General features: G+C 64.9%; 1 protein-coding gene across 2 annotated transcripts in view; it reads right to left on the bottom strand.

Moving 5' to 3' along the window:
• Nucleotides 1-3,561: 3,561 nt before the first annotated feature.
• Nucleotides 3,562-20,202, bottom strand: part of SDK2 (sidekick cell adhesion molecule 2) — a 46,886-nt gene continuing 30,245 nt past the window's right edge. The window contains exons 9-45 of one of the 2 annotated variants that reach the window (XM_050319211.1): nucleotides 19,983-20,177; nucleotides 19,651-19,767; nucleotides 19,390-19,557; nucleotides 19,086-19,188; nucleotides 18,685-18,861; nucleotides 18,470-18,606; nucleotides 18,150-18,297; nucleotides 17,940-18,080; nucleotides 17,675-17,856; nucleotides 17,282-17,397; nucleotides 16,406-16,601; nucleotides 16,122-16,220; nucleotides 15,752-15,943; nucleotides 15,538-15,659; nucleotides 15,359-15,468; nucleotides 15,014-15,164; nucleotides 14,670-14,907; nucleotides 14,475-14,590; nucleotides 14,094-14,283; nucleotides 13,801-13,899; nucleotides 13,304-13,498; nucleotides 13,025-13,226; nucleotides 12,755-12,858; nucleotides 12,557-12,627; nucleotides 12,272-12,407; nucleotides 11,666-11,722; nucleotides 11,312-11,413; nucleotides 11,033-11,148; nucleotides 10,369-10,555; nucleotides 9,816-9,953; nucleotides 9,575-9,736; nucleotides 9,337-9,462; nucleotides 8,906-9,070; nucleotides 8,473-8,613; nucleotides 7,713-7,851; nucleotides 6,212-6,338; nucleotides 3,562-4,872 (exon numbers count right to left, since the gene is read on the bottom strand). In XM_050319211.1, the coding sequence (XP_050175168.1) occupies nucleotides 4,516-4,872; nucleotides 6,212-6,338; nucleotides 7,713-7,851; nucleotides 8,473-8,613; nucleotides 8,906-9,070; nucleotides 9,337-9,462; nucleotides 9,575-9,736; nucleotides 9,816-9,953; nucleotides 10,369-10,555; nucleotides 11,033-11,148; nucleotides 11,312-11,413; nucleotides 11,666-11,722; nucleotides 12,272-12,407; nucleotides 12,557-12,627; nucleotides 12,755-12,858; nucleotides 13,025-13,226; nucleotides 13,304-13,498; nucleotides 13,801-13,899; nucleotides 14,094-14,283; nucleotides 14,475-14,590; nucleotides 14,670-14,907; nucleotides 15,014-15,164; nucleotides 15,359-15,468; nucleotides 15,538-15,659; nucleotides 15,752-15,943; nucleotides 16,122-16,220; nucleotides 16,406-16,601; nucleotides 17,282-17,397; nucleotides 17,675-17,856; nucleotides 17,940-18,080; nucleotides 18,150-18,297; nucleotides 18,470-18,606; nucleotides 18,685-18,861; nucleotides 19,086-19,188; nucleotides 19,390-19,557; nucleotides 19,651-19,767; nucleotides 19,983-20,177 (5,522 nt within the window). In that variant the 3' untranslated portion in view covers nucleotides 3,562-4,515. Of the gene's footprint in view, nucleotides 4,873-6,211; nucleotides 6,339-6,536; nucleotides 6,676-7,712; nucleotides 7,852-8,472; nucleotides 8,614-8,905; nucleotides 9,071-9,336; nucleotides 9,463-9,574; nucleotides 9,737-9,815; nucleotides 9,954-10,368; nucleotides 10,556-11,032; nucleotides 11,149-11,311; nucleotides 11,414-11,665; nucleotides 11,723-12,271; nucleotides 12,408-12,556; nucleotides 12,628-12,754; nucleotides 12,859-13,024; nucleotides 13,227-13,303; nucleotides 13,499-13,800; nucleotides 13,900-14,093; nucleotides 14,284-14,474; nucleotides 14,591-14,669; nucleotides 14,908-15,013; nucleotides 15,165-15,358; nucleotides 15,469-15,537; nucleotides 15,660-15,751; nucleotides 15,944-16,121; nucleotides 16,221-16,405; nucleotides 16,602-17,281; nucleotides 17,398-17,674; nucleotides 17,857-17,939; nucleotides 18,081-18,149; nucleotides 18,298-18,469; nucleotides 18,607-18,684; nucleotides 18,862-19,085; nucleotides 19,189-19,389; nucleotides 19,558-19,650; nucleotides 19,768-19,982; nucleotides 20,178-20,202 lie in introns of both variants that reach the window. The other variant, XM_050319210.1, reaches the window with a different exon arrangement.

Genomic DNA, 20,202 nt, shown 5'->3' with positions numbered 1-20,202 from the left:
CCATTTGCTTGGCAGATTTTATTTTCCTTCCTTTCCATATGGGGAAACTGCGGCAAGAGGCAAGGCCTGCAGTTGAGCAGGGGTCCCCTGTGAGCCACCACTGCATGCAACAGTGGTTTTTTGGTGGGTGAGGACAAGGAGGAGGGTTTTCCAGAGCTCCCACTGGCAGCTTGACCCACTCTCGTGGGGACAGGGTTGAAGGCTGGTGTGACACCGGAGCAGCTCTGCTCGCCTCACCTGACGCTGTCACGGGAGCGGGGAGATGGCTGAGACAGCGCAGTCAGGAGGGATTAACATCAACCGGCTGCTGGGAGCCGCCGGGAAGGCTCCCGCGGGCTGGCCTGGCTCCGGCTGGGAAGAGCAGGCACTCACTCAACTTGAAAAACTGCCTGGGAGAGACGGGCCCCCTCCCCGCTCCCTCAGCCACGCAGAGCCCGGGGCTGGATCCGGCCCTGGGGAGGCAACAGCCAGGTCGGGGTGCTGGGTGGCTCGGGAGCCCGGAGCTCAGCACTCCCGCCCTCCTCAGCCACTGCCGCTTCCTTTTGCTGCTTCTCAGCAGCTTTTGAAAGCAGGGAAGAAAAAAGAGAAGGCTTGAAAAGCACTTTGAAAAGCAGGGCAGGGAGAAGCGCCCAAGTTCCCAGCAGCTCCATCCCCTCCTCCTGCTGCCAGCGCCTGCCAGCTTTGTCTGCCGACACTGCCGAGCCAGGGGGTGCTTTCCCCAAGCCCTGGTGCTGGGGATGGCCCTGGGACACCCCAGGGTGCCAGGAACCCACAGCCCCCCAGATCCCTCCATCCCCACGGCCCAGCGCTGGCTGCTGCCAGAAGCCTCCCCAGCAGGCCCACTAACCCCACAGACACCAGTTTGCACCCACAGCTGGGGGGTTTCACCCCTTCCCCACACCGTTTGCCCAGGGGTGAGCAGGGTGAGCAGTTATCCAGCTGATCCTGGTGGGATGTACTGCCTGCTCACGGCTGGCATCTCAGCACTCTCGGGGTGCCACCGGGATGAGCAGCGTGCAGGTCGGAGCCTGCAGTGGGCAGGCTCACCCTGCCTTCCCCAGCTGGCACACTCTCTCTGGGTGCCAGGGAAGGAGCTCCCACAACTCACCACCCGCCCAGGAAACCATCACCCGGATGGGATGCAGCCATCCCGGCTCCTCCCAGGAGAGCTGGGTTTCCAGGTTGGAACAAGATGGTCTTTAAGTTCCCTTCCAACCCAAACCATTCTACGATTCTATGATCCCACCTGGAGCGTGGCTTCTGCAGGGACCCACCGTGGCTGGCAGCACCCATGGAACACCCTGCCCTGGCACAGCTTCGGCACAGGGACCACTTCAGTGTGGTGCACCCACACCTGCAGGACAGGGTGCACAGACTGGGTCTGTCCTCTGCTCTTCTCTCCCTGCCACCCCTGGCACGGTGCAGGGCATGTGGGGCTCTGAGGATGCGCCGAGTCCCGTCTGGCCCCTGGCGTGGCAGGAGGAGCTGTCCCTGTCCCCATGGCCCAGGGCAAGGGAAAGGTGGGGACATGGCATACTTGGCTCTGCCCCAGGAGCTGGCGGGGAGCAGGAGAGATCTGGAGGACAGGGAGAGCCCAGGCTGCAGGGCTGCTTCTAGAACAGAGACATCCAGGTAAATCACAGCCCAGTTTTACTGGTCACAAACCCTGGTTTTGGCACATAAAACATCTCCCTGGGGCACCTGGGGCAGGGAGCAGGTCCTACTCCAGCACTGCCTCGTCTGCCCAGAGAGGTCTGGGGGTGCAGCATCTCCTCTGGGCCCCCCTTTGGCTCCCCCAGCGCTGACAGCCAGCAGTGCTCTGCCCTGGGGAGAACCGCAGGCCACTGGAGCAGCGCCTGGAGAGGCGTCAAGGCCAGTTCAGTCCCCGGGGACTGATCGGTGCCGACAGCTCCCCCTGCACAGAGCAGCCCGGAGAGCCGGCAGTGCAGGCAGCACTGGGGATGGGCACGGGCAGCCCACACTGCCTGGAGGGGCCGGGATGGAGGGAGCGACTGTGCGAGAGAGCTGGTTGTGACAGCAGCGTGGTGAAAGCCAAGGTGGGGGACAGGTGGCTGTGCTCACTGTCTTCCCCTGCCAGCCCAGTTGGTCCCATTCCATCTCTGCCATGGGGAAACTGAGGCAGCACAGGTGAGCAAGAGCCCCTGCCAGTGCCACTGGCACTCAGCCTATCCCTGCCATGCCCCAACTGGGCTCTGTGCCCTGCGCAGCTCCCAGACCATCCCCGGGGAGCTGAGAGCCAGCTGACTGCCGTGCTGGGTTGTGGGATGCCACCCCTCAGCCGTGGGAAACCACGAGCACAAAGGGCTCCTCCTGCCTTGGCCACCACCGCTGCCACAGGGCCCTGGTGCTCCGGCCACAGCCGTGCCCGCGGCTTCACCTCCCGGCACGGCGCCAGCGCCAAACCTGCTGCGGATGTGGCTGCTCCTCCAGCTCCTCCTTCCTCCTGCCAGGGATGAGCCAGGGCAGGGCAGGTGAGCGGGGCCTGGGCTCTGCTCTGCCCCAGTGCCAGGCAGCACACGCAGACCCCACGTAGGTGGCTCAGGGACCTGCACCCCGCTGTCCCTGCACTGGGGACACGGCTGGGGACATTGTGGGTGCTGCTCACAGGGGCTGGCACGTCCTCCTCCCATGGGGAGCATCCCTTGTACATGGATCATCCCTCACAGGGGATCATCCCCCACACAGGGAGCCTGTCTCACACAGGGAGTGTCCCTTGCACAGGGGGTATCCCTTGCACATGGAGCACCCCTTGCACGAGGAACGAGGAACGTCCCTTGCTCAAGAAGCATTCCTTGCACAAGGAGCATCCCTCACACAGGGAACTCACCTGTGCTGCTCAACTCCCCAGACCTGCTCTGCCCACTGTCTCCGTCGGCTCTGTGTCCCAGCCCTGGTGGGAGGAAGGTCCCTCTTGCACAAGTTGGGATGCCTGGGGCTGGAGTTGGGCTGCAAATGAGGAGTGGGATTTGTCCAGCCAAACGCAGACCCCCCACACCAGGTTGGGGTCCTGGCTTGTGGCTTCCAGGGGCTCTGAGCCCCAGGTGCAGTGCAGACCCCCACCCCGGTGGCCCCTGGATATGGACCCGTTGCCTTGGCAGCACCACTGGCAGCTGAGCCCTCCCCAGCTCAGCTCTGTTCACTGCCGGGGGGATGACAGGTGATGGAAACCTGAATGTGTCACCTGGATCTTCCTGCCAGGCCTGAAGGGCAGAAAAAGTGAGGGCAGCTGTGAACCGCCCCAGAAGACTCCTCAGTTGTTGCTGGAAGTGCCCAAAGCACCAGTGGGGTCACTCCCCTCCTTCCCTTTCCCACAGCCCCCTTTCCCAGCAGCTACAGAATCCCACTGGGATGGAAACACAGGATGCAGCCACCACAGCTCCCTGCACCCTTCTGGGCTCTATCCCAGCACCTCTGGCACCCTTTGCCCACATCCTTCCCTGGTGCTCTGGGGCTGATACAATCCAGGGGGTCAATGGGACACACGGACACATCCCCATGGCCCTTCCTCTGGCCTAGCAAGGTGACAGAGAGGTGACACACTGATCCTCAGGCTGTTTATTGGCATTTCCCTCAGCTCAGCCCGGGTGCCGGGCTGGTGCTGGCTCACCCATAGGCACTGCGGGGGCTTTGCTGTGCAGAGACCCCCAAAATGGCCACGGCCATGGCCCCCCTGGCATTGCCACCCCTAAATGCCCTCAGACCTCTGCACAAACCCCCACTGAAAAGCCCCGAACCACCAGAAATGCCAAGGGGGGGCTTCGATTGCTGTATTGCCCCGAGTCCTCCCCAGATCCCCCGGGGTGCGAAATCAGGGGGGACTCAGCACCACGTGCACCCCGGCGGGGCTCTCCTGGGGTCTCAGTCCTGGGTTCTCCTCCGGGGCTGTGCTGGGCCAGGCACAAACGACGGAAGGAATTAATTGTCCCCTGGGTTCCTAGCACAGGGGGTGCCCCCTTCTCCCAAAGGCTTTGTGGGTCCCAGAGCAGGGGAGTTCACGTCCAGAGGTTTGAAGATCAGCAGAGCTCCTCTTCCCCTCCACAGTCGGGGGTCTCTGTGTCACTGCTTGTCCCCACGTCCTGGGGGAGCCACAAGGGGAAGGGCTGGGGTTTGGCACAGCAGGGGCCCCTCACCCAGCCCCCAGCACCCACGGGACCCCGGCGAGTCCGGCAGCAGCTGCGGGGCAGCCACGGTGGGTGCCGAGGGCGATGTCTGGTGCACCCAGAGCCCCCCTGCTCCACCTCGCCTGAGGAGTCCGAGATGCAGAAGCTTTGGCCAAAGACACCCACAGAGCCTGAGGCTGCTCCCGCTTGGTGCCCTTCAGCCTCTCCCCTTCCTCCTCCTCCTCTTCTCCCCCTCGCCGCTTTTTTTTCCTCTTAATTTCTTGAGGCTTTTCTTTTTTTTTTTGTCTTCTTTTTCTTTTTTTTTTCCCTCTCTTAATTTTTTTTTCTCTCCCGTTTGGTTGTTTTTTTTTTTTTTTTTGCTTCTGTTTAAATATCAAACGAAGGACGAGAAGCCAGCGATGGGGGCTCTGGAGCCGGGGGCCAGGCTGCTGGGCGGGCGGTACAGGGTCCCGGGCTGGCTGCTGGGGGCGTTGCTGGGGGTCTGGGGGGTGGGAGTCCTGCTGGCTTTGGGGCGGAAGAGGCTGCCCTGCTGCGTGGAGGTGCTGTTGGAGAGGGGAGCGTGGTCGGGCTCCCCCGAGTCGCTCTCGGTGTAGCTGTAGGCCTGTGCCCGGGAGATGCCCTTCTGCTGCCGCCGCCACGAGTTGTAGTAGGTGGGGTCGCTGATGTAGTGGTTGACAAAGGAATGGGCCTTCTGGTGCCCGGGATCCACCTCGTACTCGCTGTCACTGCCCTGAAAAACAGGATGGGGGAGTGAGCAGGGGGGTGGGGGCATCACCGGCCAGCCCCAAAATGCCCCAAATGCCTCATCTCCCAGGCAACCAGCAACAGGATAAGAGGAAACAGCTCCAGCTGCACCAGGGGAGGTTCAGATTGCGGCATCAGGAGGAATTTCTTCACTGAAAGGGTGGTTGGGCATTGGAAGGGGCTCCCCAGGGAGGTTTGGAGTCCCCACCCCTGGAGGTGTCCAAGGAAGGCCTGGTCGTGGCACTCAATGCTCTGGGCTGGGGGACAAGGTGGGCACAGGGTGGATTTGATGATCTCAGAGGTCTTTTCCAACCTAAATGATTCTGGGATTCTCAACGTTTTTCTGGTGCTTTCCCAGCACTCTTTTGGGAATGCTGGCGAGCACATCCCAAAAGTATTTAGAGGCTGGGACGGCAGCAGCACCGCTGGGGGGTTTCTGCCTCTCGCTAAAACAAAACAAAACCTTATACAAAAGGTTCCTGGCCCCCCTGAGGCCGCGATGCCCCCGGGCTGGTGGGAAGGGTGTTTTTGGGCTCTGCCTCGGCGCTGCCGGTAATTGGATTCAGCTTCCCCGGCGGCGCACAAAGGGCCCATTGAGGGCGGTGGGAACTGCCCCGCGCCAGCGCCAGCTCCCGCCGCTCTTCACAGCTCCTCAAAAGCCACTCGAGCCCCGCTCGGGCCGCAGGGAGCGGGGCTGGCATCTGCCAAGGAAACAGCCGGTGCGGGCAGCGATGGGGGGGCCCTCCCGGGGACAATCCCCTCCTGCCCGGGGACAGCCCTGGGGACCACCAGACCTTCCCCTGGGCGTCAGCCTCATCTTTTGAGATGCTGCCCGGGATCCATCCCGAGGGTGATGCTCCCATGGCCTCCCTGGGGCTGCCCGCCCGGGGAGCTCCCATGGCCACGCTCCTGCCCGGCCACAGCTGCCCGTTGCTCCGGGACAAGACAAAGGTGGCATTTTGTGGGCTTGGCAGAGCTGCGGGCGTTGCCACCAGCGACCGGGCAGCAGGACAGGCCCCAGCCCCGCTGACCTCCTGTCCCCCAGCCCCTGTCCTGTCCCCAGCAGCCCCCTGAGCCCCCCATGGTGCCACATCCCCAGCACACGGGCTGGGGGCTGGGCCAGCCTCGCTCAGGCTCCGTGCCACGAAGCCATGGGGATGCTGCTGCCTTAAAAGCAGGATGTGGCAGGAACAGCGTTGCTGTTCCCAAATGAGCACCAGGACCTGCCTCGTGGCAGGCAGAGAGCAGGGTTGATGCCCGAGGAGGGCTCCCAGCACCCTCCATCCCGCCCCAGTGGAGCCCCACGTGCAGCCCTGGAAGGTCACCTGCGAGTCGGAGACCTCGGAGGGTTTCTCGGTGAGGCTGCTGCTCTCGGCGGGGATCAGGTCGTTGTACTTGGTCACATCCTCGTCTGAGTAGTGGAGGCTGCCGGGGCTGGGCCGGGGTGGGGACCTCGGGGACAGGCAGGGGGTCAGCGTGTGTCCCCTCCCCTCGGGGCTGTCCACCTGGGGACAACCCCAGCCGACCCCCAGGGCAGGCTCAGGGACCGCCCCTAAGCTGGTTTGCCAATTCCCCCCAAAAACCCCTGATCCCATCTGGGAACTGCAACAGTCCCCCTGTGTGGGAGGGGCTGTGGTGGGGGGTCCCTACCGGGTGTAGATGCCGTTCTTCCGGCAGAAGGAGTTCTTGACGGAGAGGCGCCGGTTGTTGAGCTCCAGGGCGGGGAAGCTGCCCTCATCCAGGCTCACCATCTCCCCGTGGCTCAGGGCAGTCGCCTTGGAGCTGTTCCCTGGGGGATGGGATGCTCAGCCTCTCCCAGACCCCCCCAGGCAGCAGAGACAGCACAGCACAGCACAGCACAGCACAGGGTGGGTCTGCACCCTGCATGGGGGGCTGGAGAATGGTCCAGAAGGAATTGTGCTGGCTCCAGAGTGACCACAGCCTGGGGACAGCCCTGGGGACCACCAGACCTTCCCCTGGGCGTCAGCCTCGTCTTTGGAGATGCTGCCCAGGATCCATCCCGGGGTGATGCTCCCCTGGCCTCCCTGGGGCTGCCCGCCCAGGGAGCTCCCATGGCCACGCTCCTGCCCGGCCACAGCTGCCCGTTGCTCCGGGACAAGACAAAGGTGGCATTTTGTGGGCTTGGCAGAGCTGCGGACGTTGCCACCAGCGACCGGGCAGCAGGACAGGCCCCAGCCCCGCTGACCTCCCGTCCCCCAGCCCCTGTCCTGTCCCCAGCAGCCCCCTGAGCCCCCCATGGCGCTACATCCCCAGCACACGGGCTGGGGGCTGGGCCAGCCTCACTCAGGCTCCGTGCCACGAAGCCATGGGGATGCTGCTGCCTGAAAAGCAGGATGTGGCAGGAGCAGCGTTGCTGTTCCCAAATGAGCACCAGGACCTGCCTCGTGGCAGGCAGAGAGCAGGGTTGATGCCCGAGGAGGGCTCCCAGCACCCTCCATCCCGCCCCAGTGGAGCCCCACGTGCAGCCCTGGAAGGTCACCTGCGAGTCGGAGACCTCGGAGGGTTTCTCGGTGAGGCTGCTGCTCTCGGCGGGGATCAGGTCGTTGTACTTGGTCACATCCTCGTCCGAGTAGTGGAGGCTGCCGGGGCTGGGCCGGGGTGGGGACCTCGGGGACAGGCAGGGGGTCAGCGTGTGTCCCCTCCCCTCGGGGCTGTCCAGCTGGGGACAACCCCAGCCGACCCCCAGGGCAGGCTCAGGGACCGCCACTAAGCTGGTTTGCCAATTCCCCCCAAAAACCCCTGATCCCATCTGGGAACTGCAACAGTCCCCCTGTGTGGGAGGGGGCTGTGGTGGGGGGTCCATACCGGGTGTAGATGCCGTTCTTCCGGCAGAAGGAGTTCTTGACGGAGAGGCGCCGGTTGTTGAGCTCCAGGGCGGGGAAGCTGCCCTCGTCCAGGCTCACCATCTCCCCGTGGCTCAGGGCAGTCGCCTTGGAGCTGTTCCCTGGGGGATGGGATGCTCAGCCTCTCCCAGACCCCCCCAGGCAGCAGAGACAGCACAGCACAGCACAGGGTGGGTCTGCACCCTGCATGGGGGGGCTGGAGAATGGTCCAGAAGGAATTGTGCTGGCTCCAGAGTGACCACAGCCTGGGGACAGCCTGGAGGGCACAGCCCTGTGCCCAGTGCCACGAGCCTGCCTGCCCTGGCTCAGCCCCCTGAGCTGCCCCAGTGCCTGCAGCTCCCAGCTCTGGGGCTGTTTGCTTAACGAGGAGGTCTGGATTTTCCCCACAATTTGAGCCCTTGATAGAGCTAAGAAAACAGAGCTGTGTTTGGCTAATCCCAGTGACCTCTGCAAGCCCCCAGGCTGCCCTGCCTCTGCAGCTGACTGTGGGACAAGTCAGTTATTTAATCTTTAGCTCCCAGTGCGCTCTGGGAAGGCCACAGCATCCTTATCATGTGCCACTGGCTCCCTGGGGCAGCTGTTCCCAAGGCAGGCAGGAAGGGAGGCTCCCACCGCTCCACTCAGACCCCAAAGGCAGGCAGGGAGACGCCCAGGAGGCTCCCATGGGATCAGGGCTGGCACTTGGAGGGTCCTGTCACCACCCACCACACTCCCACACTCACCTGAGTCTGACTTCTTGGAGTACTTCTTGCTCTGCCCACGGATGATGAGCACGAAGACGAGGAGGAGGATGAAGATGAGCCCCACCAGGGCAATGACCACCAGGAACCACCACTCCTCGTAGAATGGGTTGGTTTTCTGGGCTGGGGCACAGCAGGGAGGGTCAGAGGGGGACAGTCATGAGGGACAACTAGTCTGGATGCACAGACCCCACTGCAGGGCATGGGATCACTTGGGGAGTTTTATAAGACCTGGATGGGCGTGATAAGGGGATAACAGGGAGCTTTGGAAGGGGAGTGCTGACAGCGGAATTTGGGACTCTGTAGGAGCCAGGGGATGGCTTTCAGGGACGGCCATGAGAACAGAACACCACCAGGGCCCTCCCTCTGGCACAGGGGGGACAGCAACACCCCCAGACACCCACATGCTGCCCACCTGACACGGAGGGGGAGGGAGTGCTGGGGGTCCCGTAGCCATAGTCATTCACGGCGATGACACGGAAGTCGTAGCTGACCCCCTGCTTGAGGATGTCCATGCTGAAGGTGTAGGAGGTCACCTCCTTGGGGATGTCTTTGATGAGGATGTCCCAGAGCCCCTCGTCTGGAAGAGAGAAGGGGGCTGGGAGGGAAGGGCTGGCTCTGCAGGACACCCCAGGGCGAGGGGCTGATGTCCCTCCATCCAGGACTGCGTGCCCTCCAGGTGCTGCCCCTTCCACCAGCCCTGCTCCACACTGGGCCCTAATTCCCAACTCAAACTGTCAGGTGGCCTGGGACAGGTCAGCACTCCCTGCCTCAGTTTCCCTCTCTCCTGACCCCAGGGCACGTCTGGTAGCGAGGTGTGGATGGGAAGCAGAGCGAGCTCAGTACCTGAGGGCCGGGCCTCGATGACATATCTGGTGATGGGCCCTTGGCCGGGGTCCCCGCTCGACCAGTGGATGGTGATGGCCGAGCCATAGCGGGAGATGAAGGGCTCGCCGGGAGGGCCGGGGGCACCTGGGGACCCAGAGCAGAGCTGAGGGAGGGGGTACAAAGTGGCACACGGCCATGCCAGTCCCCACCACATCTCCCCTCTGCCCCCTGCACATCCCCCACACGCCCCCCATACCTTCCCCAGGCCCCGTGGTGATGTTTGCCTCAACGTCCGGCCCGTAGGCGAAGGTTTTGGCCCGGATTCGGAAGCGGTAGGTGACCCCCTCGGCCAGGTCCTTCACCTTCATCCACAGGGGGCTGTTCCCCTTCACGTCCACTGTCACGATCTTGCTGACGCCTGCGGGGATGGAGGCTGAGCTGGGTCCCCCCCGAGCCCTCCCAGCTGCCCCCCGAGCACAGCCCAGCCATGCTCTCACCATCCACGGGCGTGCAGGGCTCGTAGACCAGCCTGTAGCCCTCGAGGATGCCGTTGGGCAGCGGTGGTGGCTCCCAGGACACGTTCACAGACGTGGTGGTCAGCTCGCTGAACCGGATGGACCCGGGGGCGCTGGGGGCTGCGAGGGGGCAGAGCAGCAGGGCCAGCTCAGAGCTCCCAAGGCACACTCCCAGCTCAAGCCAGCCCCTCTCCCTGCCTCCACCCTAACAGTGGTGATCCACTCACACCCCTCTGTGCCCCCATCCCCTCTGCAGCAAAGACCCTGCAATTTCCAATGGGGGAATGAGTCTCCGTGTCTCTCTTCCCCAGGCCTTCATTCTTCTCAAAACTCAGCTTAAACCTTCATCTCTGTGTGCCCCCAACCCACAAACCCTCCAGGGTGAGCCCAGGGCTGCTCTGCTTGGGATTGCAGGAGCTGGGGTGCGGCTGGGATGAAGGGGAATCCCTGAAGCCAGACCCATGGAGACGCCCACCCACGGACACAGCTCCCCTGGGGGCAGGAGGGTGCTGGGGGGCTGTGCCACGGGCCCCACCTGCCTGCTGTGTGCGTGCCTTCACAGGGGGGCTGCGGGGCCCGTCTCCTGCGGCGTTGAAGGCGGCGACGCTGACCCAGTAGGAGGTGTAGCCCGTCAGGTTCTTCAGCTTCACCCCGGTCTCGGGCAGGAAAAGGGTCTTCACCCTGGAGCTCTCGTTCTGCCGCTGCGCCTCCCAGAAGTGGATCTGCGGGAGAGGGCATGGAGACCTGGGCCATGCATGGATCCGACCCACCCCGCCTCCCCTGAGCCCTCTGCAGTGCCCAAACACCACACACAGCCCTGCACGCCGGCAGCAACCCGATGCATCATCCCGGCTGCATCCCGACACATCCCGGTGCATCCCGACACATCCCAGCTGCATCCCGACACATCCCGGTGCATCCCGGCTACATCCCCACACATCCTGGTGCATCCCGACACATCCCGGTGCATCCCGGCCGCATTCCATGGCCGACAGCGCCACCTGCCGCCCCGCCGCCGCTCGGCACCGGGATGGGACACCCGGGATCTCCCTGGGATACCCAAGCATCTTTCAGCATCTTCCCAGGATCCCTTCCCCAGAGTCACGCACCTCCCAGCTTCTCCCAGGGCACCCTGAGCCCGCCAGGAATGCAGCAGCTCCCCAGAGCCCCCCGAGCCCCTCCCGGGTGCCAGCAGGTACCTTGTAGCCCTGTATGTCCCCGTTCTGGCTCTCCACGGGCGGCGGTTCCCAGGTGACATCCAGCTGGGTGGCCGTGGCCGCCTGCACAGCCACGTTCTGGGGCGCCCCGGTGGGCACTGCACCAGGGAGGGGAGGTGTCACCGCCCAGCCGGGACCAGGGAGGGGAACCCCGGCACTGATGTGGGGGATGCACTGCCTCTCCTGGGCAATGTGGGGTACCAGGGCAGCAGAGCCCCCTCCCCGCAGCCCCCAGCCCTGGGCATCCCCCCAGGGACTCACCTGCTTCCCCCACGAACACCTCCTGGGGGGGGCTGGGGGGCCCCTCTCCCACGGCGTTGTACACGCTCATGCGGATCTCGTAGCGCCGGTGCTTGCTCAGGTCTGGGGGAAAGGGGACAAGGGGTGAGTAAGGCCCTCTCTGCGGTGGTGGGGGGTCCTGCTACCCCCAGGGGACCCGGCAGAGCCCCCCCTCAATGGGGAAGAGGGGTTGTCCCCAAGGAGCAGCTGGAGCAGACAGGCAGAGGGGTCCCTGGGTACCCCAGTTCACCCCACAGTGCAGGCAGGTGGAGGGGGGGGACACACAAGGGTGGCAGTGGGGAGCACACAGGGGGACACAGGGGAGGGGTGACTTACTGTCCAGCTCGTACTGGGTGAGGGACACCTCGCTGAGGTTGTGCACGGCGTAGACAGCTGGGCAGCACGGGTGGGAGAGCAGGTTAGTTCCACACACAGCATGGCACGGGTGGGCTCCCACCTCCCAACACCCACCCCAGCACAGCCACCCCCAGGGCCGTGCCAAAGGGCCCTGTCATCACCCCCAGGTGCCAACAGGGGCTGTCACAGCCCTGAGGAGCCTTTCCATCCTCCAGCCCCATCCCCTGAGTGGCACAAGCTGGGGCTGGGCATGGAGGTCTTCACAGGGGACAGGGCAAAGTCCTGTCTAGGGAACTGCCCTTGTCATTCATGTCCCTGCTGCCCCCAGAGTGGATGTGACCGTGTTCCCTGTGGGGGCTGGGGACGGCAGCACACCCAGACACGCAGCAGGACATCACACAGAGCCCCGTGTTAGGTACAGACACCTGAGCTACAGGGACAGAGCCAGCGACAGCACACAGGCGTGTTAGACACCACGGACCTGGTGCCACCGGGGCCCGGTGACAACTCCAAGGGGCACAGGAAGCTGCACTGCCCCGTCCCCCACCTGCCACCCCCCGTCCCCAGGGTTGGGGGGGCACTCACGGGTGAGCTCGGCCCAGGAGGCAGCGGGGTTGCCGATGCCGCGCAGGGTGAAGCCGCGCAGGCTGTCGTACACCAGCTCCCGGTACCGCAGCCGGAACCCCAGCAGGATCCCGTTGATCTTGTCCTCGGCCGGGGGCTGCAAGGGCAGGGAGCACAGTGAGGGGCTGCTCTGACCCAGGGCTCCCCGGCACCCCGAGGTGGCTGTCCCAAGAATGCATCAGTGCCACCTCCCAAGGGGCCAGGTGGCCAATCCCGTGACACCCCGTGAGGCAGAGGGGACGGCACCTGCCAGCGGATGAGCACCGATGTGGTGGTGTGGGGGGTGATGGAGAGGATGGTGGGAGCTTCCTCAGGGGCTGTGGGGGAGAAGAGGGTGGTGAGGCCTCGGAGATGCCCAGAGCAGGGGGGTGCCCTGGGCACAGGAGGAATTCCCTGGACAGGGAATTCCCTCTCCCTGCCCCGGGAGGTGCAGGCTGTGCTGACCCGCCTGCAGGGTGGTGAGTGACTCTGACTCCTCGCTGTACTCGCTGTCCCCGATGTCGTTGGTCGCCTTCACGCGGAACTTGTAGGAGGTGAAGGGCTTCAGCCTGGGGGGAGCAGAGCGGGATGGGGACAGTGAAGCCAGCAGGTGACCCCCTGAGCCACCCCACGAGGCCAGCACTTCTCATCAGACGGGGAAACCGAGGCACAGGCAAACCACCCAAAGCATCCCCCATGCTCTCCCCAGCTCCCCGTCACCCCCAGCCCCCTCACCTGTCCACGACGAAGGCGGTGGCGTTGTGGCTGACAGCAGTGGAGTGTAGAGCCCACTCTCCGTCGGGCAGCTCCCTGCTCTGCACGGTGTAGTAGCGCACGGGGGAGAGCCCATCGCTGCCCGGCTCCCAGGACAGCAGCACGCTGCGTGCCCGCACCTCCTCCTGCTGCGCCAGCGGCTTCCCGGGGGGCTGCGGGCGGGCTGGGGGAGGCAGGGGGCTGGGAGCACCGCGTGGGCACCCACGGCCCCCCGCCCCGGGCCGCACCCCCCAGCGTTACCTCTCTTCTCGGTGGTGACCACCAGGGCCTCGGCCGCCTCGCCCCAGCCCTTGCGGGTCTGCGCCGCCACGCGGAACAGGTAGGTGGCCTCGGGCTGGAGCCCGGTGGCCGTGAACTGCCGGGCATTCGGCTCCAGCACCTCCACGGCCGCCGCGTTCACCGCCGTGGTGTTGAGGCGGTGGGTCACCTGGTAGGCTGAGGGCAAGGGAGAAGGATGGTGGGGCTGGGGAGGGGACACCAGCCCGGGCCACCTCCGTGCGTGCCTCTCCCTCCATCCCAACCCACGCACAGGGACAGCACTGGGGGTTTGGCTCCCTTGCACCCACCCAGGGACCGGCATCCAAGGGGGGAACTCCAGCCCTGAGGGCTCTGAGATGCTCAGGGGATCCCAGAGAGCTGGTCTCTGCCTCCCCACGCTGATTCCTGCCTCCCCAGGACCTCTGAACCCCTCTGCAGAGCATCCCAGCACGGCATGACCGAGATGGCTCCCCACCTACCCAGGATGATGCCGTTGGGTGCTGTGGGCGGCTGCCAGACGAGCCGCACCAAGGTGGTCCTCACTTCGGGGAACAGGATCCCCACGGGGGGCCCAGGCACTGCAGGGGGAGAGATGGGGTTCACCAGGCAGCTCACGAGTGTGGACAAAGGGCCAGATCCCATCTCCTGGGAATGGGAGCCCTGGGTGTCCTGGTCAGGGGGAGAGGGATCACCCCAGGGAGAGGGATGGGATGGGACAGGATGACCTTTGGCACCCAGGGACCCCCGAGCCCATCCAGGGGCTGTCACCCACCGTCATCCAGGGTGCGCTCGAGGACGGGGGGCCGGCTGGGCGCGCCGTCGCCGATCCTGGTGAAGGCCAGCACGCGGATCTCGTACAGCGTGTACTTGCCCAGCCCGGTCAGCTGGGCACTGCGGGAGGCATTGCCCTCCGCCAGCCAGAACTGGGCACGGCCCTCCGAGCCCTTCTCCTTGTACATCACCTGCAACAGACCCCGTGTGACACTGCCAGGCAAGGCTGGCACCCACGGGCACCAGCTCTGCAGGGTGGCACAACTGGGGACCTGGCAGTCTGCGGGGTGATTCCTCCCAGGGAAAGCCATGCTTCCCAAGGCTGTGGATGAGGCTGCAGGGCACAGGCAGGGGGTGGGCAGGGCTGCAGGCAGGAGCTCACCTTATAGCCCAGGATGAGGCCGTTGCAGTCGGCCTCGGGAATGTCGCTCCATCGGACCATCAAGCTGCTGGAGGAGGTGGCCAGTGCTGACACGTTGCTGGGGCCGGAGGAGGGCACTGGAGGGGGGCGACAGAGAGGGTCAGTGGCCGGATCGGCCGGGGTGGGTGCCCAGTGCCACGGAGTGGGCAGCTGTACCTGACTCCCTCGTGCGTCCCAGCACCGGGCGGCTCCAGGGCCCCGCTCCGATGGCGTTGAAGGCTTGGACCTGCACCCGGTACTCGGTCCACTCCTCCAGGTCCTCGATGGTGAACTCCCGCTCCACGCGGTCGCGGATCACATGCACCGCCGGCTGCCCCCGCCCGTCCGCGCGCGCATACCGGATCTTGTACCCCACGGAGTCGGGGTTCCCGTTGTACTCCTGCTCCAGGAGGGGCTGGCAGAGACAGACACCGTCACTCCTGATGCCCCACAGCCATCCCAGCTCCATCCTCCTTCAGTCCCTGTGAACCCCGTGCCCGTGGGGCACAGACCCCACTCACCATCCAGCGCAGCCACAGGCTGGTCTCACTGGCTGTCCTCAGGGTGACGTTGGCAGGTGCCATGTCTGGGGGGGCTTGGAGGGTCTGGATCCTCCGGGAGGGCAGGCTGGGGGGGCTGGTGCCCACGATGTTCACCTGCCGCATGCGGAAACTGAGAGGGGAGAGGGGGGTCATGGTGGGCGGTGAGAGGGCTCTGGTTCCCCAGGGAAGACAGTGAGGGGGTTCACAGTGGGGAACAAGAGGGCTCTGGTCCCTTAGAGAAGACACTGAGAGGGAGTCACAGCACGGGGTGAGAAGGTTCTGTTCCCCCAGGGATGACACCTCAGCACCGCCCTGGCCACTCGCCTGTAGTAGGTGTAGGGCTTCAGGTTGGGCACCTCCATGGAGCGGGTGTCGGGCTCGTTGGCCAGCTGGTGGACAAGCCCCCACTCTTCAGCCTCGCCATTCTGACCCACCTGTGGGATGGGAGTGAGGTGAGCTGCCCCCCAACACCCCCCACCACCCCTTCCTGAATCCCCCCTTACCTGTGCCTCCACCTGCCAGCGGGAGATGGAGGTTTTGCCATCGTAGCCCGGGCGAAACTGGATGGTGACAGAGCGGGGCCCGATGTTGGAGATGCCCAGGTTGGTGGGGGCACCAGGGAGCTCTGTGGGGACAGGGCAGGATGGGTGGCACTGGCTGCTCACCTCCCAACACCACCCACAGCCCCCCCTGGCATCCCCACACTGCCGACCTCACCTGGGGGAACCCCCGAGGAGATGGTGGAGGAGGAGACCTGTCCCTGGCCCTTGGAGGTCATGGCGGCCACCTCGATGGTGTAGGTGGTGAGGGCGGTGAGGCCGGTGACGCGGTACTCCAGGGTCACGTTGGGCAGGTAGTGGGTCACCCGCGTGTTGGTGCGGTTGTACTCCTCCCACGAGATCCGGTAGCCTGGAATTCACCCCTGGAGTCAGCCCCCTGCACTGCCCACCACGAGGGGCTAAGCAGGGCCAGGGCTGGGCAGGGAACAGGGGGGAGATGCTGTGGGGTGGGAATGGGACCAAGGGGAGATGCTACAGAGTAGGAAGGGAACTGATGCAGGAGTCGGTACCTGCTGGTGCTCCCTTACCCGTCAGGATTCCATTCTTCTCCAGCGGCTCCTGCCAGCTGACCTTCAGGGATGTGTCCAGGATGTCACTGAAGCTGAGGTGCCCCACGGGGCCAGGCACTGCCCAAAGACAGCCAGGCTCAGCACCCACGGGACCCCCGCAAGGAGCGAGCGTGGAGGGGGCTCCCCTCAGACGGGGCTGTGGGACCGAGTGGCCCACGTGGGTGGGGGCTGCTCCCCCCTCCCCGGGGGCCGCCCGAGGGTGGGCAGGGTCCGTCCCGCGGGAACGCAGAGCCCGCCCGTACCGTCCTCGTGGGTGCGCACCAGCTGGGGGGGGCTGCGCGGGCCGTCCCCCGGCGTGGTGAAGCACAGCACCGAGGTGAAGTACTCGGCGAACTTCCGCAGCCCCGCCACGTATCCCACATGCACGCTGTCCTGGAAGTTGGGCCGCACCGTCACCACCGTCGCCTCCTCCTCGTGCTCCGGCTCCCACGCGATGAGCTGCGGGCAGGAAGGAGCCGGGGTGAGGGCGCCGCCTCCCCACACACATCCGTACCACAAACACCCTCCTCGGGGCACCCCCCACCTCCCTATTAAATCAGAGTTGATTAAACATCAATGACCGGCGCGGGCAGCACTCGGTGCCTCTGCCAGCGCCCGCTCATGGAGCGTGCGCTGTGATCAACTCCGTCGATAGCGGCGCGGGATCACCCGCCCGCCCGCATCCAGGAGGGATGTTTGGGCATTTAATTGCTATTGTGCGAGATAGCCTGTAGCAACTTAATTAAACACTAATTAGGCCCTAAAAATACTAATCAAAAATACTAAGTGGCATTTAATAAGAATGTTAAATATCCTACTCACGCTGGTTATCTCATCCAGCGGCAATTAAATTCCCGAACTTCTTTGGAGTGGATTAAGACACAAGTTTAATGTTTTAATTCAATTTCATTAATGTAAATTTGAATTAATTGCAATTTGGAATTAATTACAGAGCATGGGAGACTCCGAGCCCATGCAAGTGTTAAATAACAGTAAACATTATTTTAACAATCAGGACATATCCAATTAAAATCCAGGATTTCGGCAAGGAGGAGCCAAGACAGTTTGTGAAGGTTGACCAAGGAGTTTTCCCCTCCCATCTGCCCCATTTTTGGGGGACCACAGGAATTGCCCCTCACCTTGTAGCCCTGGTTGATGCCGTTGATGAACTGGGGGCTGGGGGGGTTCCAGGTGAAGCGGATGGTGGTGGAGTTGGTGGCCTCAGCCTGCACATTCCCTGGGGGCACCGTGGGGACTGTGGGATGAAGGGACAGCTCAGAGTGGTTTCAAGCTCCACAAGGTCCTCCTCATCAGCTGGGTGCCAGCCCCCCAGGACCACAGGAATCCTGGGTGATGCCCCTGGCTGGGCTCTGCAGCCCCTGGTCACCCATCCCCAGCAAGTCCCAGTCTCCCTGGGACCCCTACATCCTGCCACCATCACCCCAATGGCACAACCTGTTGCTACCGGGGTGCCCACCACACCCCTGCCCACCCCTACTTGTCCCTGCCTGTTCCTGCCCATCCCTGCCTACCTCCCTGCAGGGTCCACTCGGTCACCTTCATGCTGTAGACCCCCAGGCCGGCGCTGTTGTACGCAGCCACCTCGATCTCGTAGTTGGTCCAGATGATGAGGTCCTCCAGGAGCAGGTTGTTGACCTCGGCGTTGGTGATGTTCTTGAACTGGTACCCCACGGGCAGCCCGGCCAGGCAGTACCTGGTGACCAGATGCCATCAGAGCTGCCAGTGGCCCCACCAACACCAGGGGTGGGATCCCCGGGCTCCCCCTCCGGCACCTACCGGATGATGTAGCCCTTGAGGACACCGTTCTGGTGGCTCTCGGGCGGCGGCTGCCACTGGATCATGATGGACTGGTTGGTGCGGCCGCTGGCGATGACGTTCTGAGGGGGTGCAGAGGGGGGCTCCTCGGGCAGGGACACCCTGAAGGGATGAGGTGGGATGAGCACCCAAGGGCTGCCAGCACCCCTGGGACCCCCAGCCCTGGCTCACCTCTCCGTGTCCTTGCTGAACTGCCCCCTGCCCACGTCGTTCACGGCGCAGAGGCGGAACTGGTAGGAGCGAGCGGGGACCAAGCCCCGCACTGTCACCGATGTCACCTCGGGGTCCACGCTGGCCAGCAGCACAGTCCAGGGTGCGTCTGTGGGGGGACAGGGGCAGCGGGGTGGGGGACCTGACCTGCAGGACGCTGGGGTCCCCTGCCCAGCTGATGAGTCCCGGGGTCCCCAAGCTCCCCAGAGCATCCCCTGCACCGGGGTGGTGCTGCAGACTTTCCCCAGTGCCAGCATGCGGGGGTGGGAGCAGCCCCTTACTGTTCTCGGAGACCTCCACGACGTAGCGGAGCAGGGGGCTGTTGCCGTCGAAGGGTTTGGCCCAGGTGAGGTTGATGGCCCGTTTCTCCTGGGGGCTCAGGGCGGCCACGGGGCTCTCGGGGGCGTGGGGGAGCTGCCTGGACAGGGGGGTTAGGGAGGGAGGGAGGGGGAGAGCCCCGGGCGAGGGGTGCCGGCGGGGAGCAGGGGGGTCTCACCGGACACGGAGGTGGGCGCTGCGCGAGTCGTTGCCCCCGGCCGAGATCACCTTGCAGGTGTAGGTGCCGATGTCACCCGACCAGGTCTGGGAGATGTGCAGGGTGCCCACCTCGTCCAGCCGCACCCGTGGGCCGCTCTCGGGGCCCAGCGGTGCCCCGTCCTTCTCCCAGACGTACCTGTGAGGGGGACACCCAGGTGTGCCGGTGCCCCGCAGCCCCCCAGCGAGGAGAGGGGACCAGGGGCTCCCTGTCTGCAGGGCACCAGGTGGCACTGCAGGACCACCAGCACAGGGCTGGGATGGAGGACCCCTACCTCCCTCCCCAGGCACACAGACAGTGGCAACAGCAGCCAGGTTGGGTGTACCTGGGGCCCCCAGCCCTCCCAGCCCTGCCACACTCACCTGACGTCCACGCTGGGGTCGTGGGTGACCCCACAGCTCATGACAGCCTTGGTCCCCTTGATGACGCTCTGGTCCTGCGGTGGGTCGGTGATACGTGTCCTTGCTGGGGGGGGGGGGAACAGAATGAGCCACTGGCACTGCCCAGAGGGCTGCAGGGGTGGCACTGGCAGGGACACCCCAAAAACCAGTGCCCATCCTTGGCAGGCCCAGAGAACTCCATCCCGCACCGTGCCCAGGGAGCCGGGCAGGGTCCATCCCTGCTGCCACAGCACAGGCGACAAGGGCACTCCAGGGACTGCCTTACCCCAGACCACCAGGTCTGCAGCCGCCTCGTCCACACCACGGGAGTTGGTGGCCAGGCAGGTGTAGGTGCCGGCATCGGGGAGGTGCGCGGGGCTCACCAGGAGGCTGCCGGACTCCAGCAGCGTGAACCGCGGGAGCTGCACCGAGCCGCTGGCCAGGACCCGCTCCCCTGGCGACACAGGGGACCCCCGTCAGCCCCAGGGCCACCGGCCAAGCCTGGTGGCCACCGAGCCCGGCAGTGGGTTGCCCCCAGCCCCTTTACCTTTCTGCCAGGTGATGGCCGGGCGCGGAGCCCCCGAGGTCTCGCAGTTGAGGATGACGGACATGCCATCAATCACCGTGCTGTCCTGGGGACCCCGGGTGATGTTGGGGGCGATGCCTGCGGGGCACAGAGATGCACAGCCCCCCCTGCAGCCCTTCCCTGTGCCCAGCCTGGAGCTGACCCGCTCCAGGAGCATTGGGAGGGAGGGATCCCATCCACACAGGAGAGTCTCCTGGGGTCCCTGAGCCTCAAACGAAGGGGTCCCTGGTACCTCCCACCCGCTACCAAGGCAAGGCACCCCGGACTGGAGCCTGGGGGGAGCTGGCACCTACTGGTCACGGCCAGGTACGTGGTGGTCTGCACCTCTCCAGCTGCGTTGCGGGCGAAGCACTGGAACATGCCGGTGTCGTCAGGGATCAGCCCGCTGATCTGCAGGCTGCCGTCCTCCAGCAGCTGGAAGCGGGACAGCTTCTCCAGGTGGATGAGGGCAGCGTCCTTGTACCAGGCCATCTCGGGAGGGGGGACACCTGCAAGGGCAGAGCCGTGTCAGGC

The sequence above is a fragment of the Myiozetetes cayanensis genome, unplaced genomic scaffold, assembly GCF_022539395.1.
Source record: "Myiozetetes cayanensis isolate MyiCay16 unplaced genomic scaffold, myiCay2020 scf22, whole genome shotgun sequence".
Lineage (NCBI taxonomy): Eukaryota > Metazoa > Chordata > Aves > Passeriformes > Tyrannidae > Myiozetetes > Myiozetetes cayanensis.
This window is presented reverse-complemented; position numbering and strand designations above follow the sequence as displayed.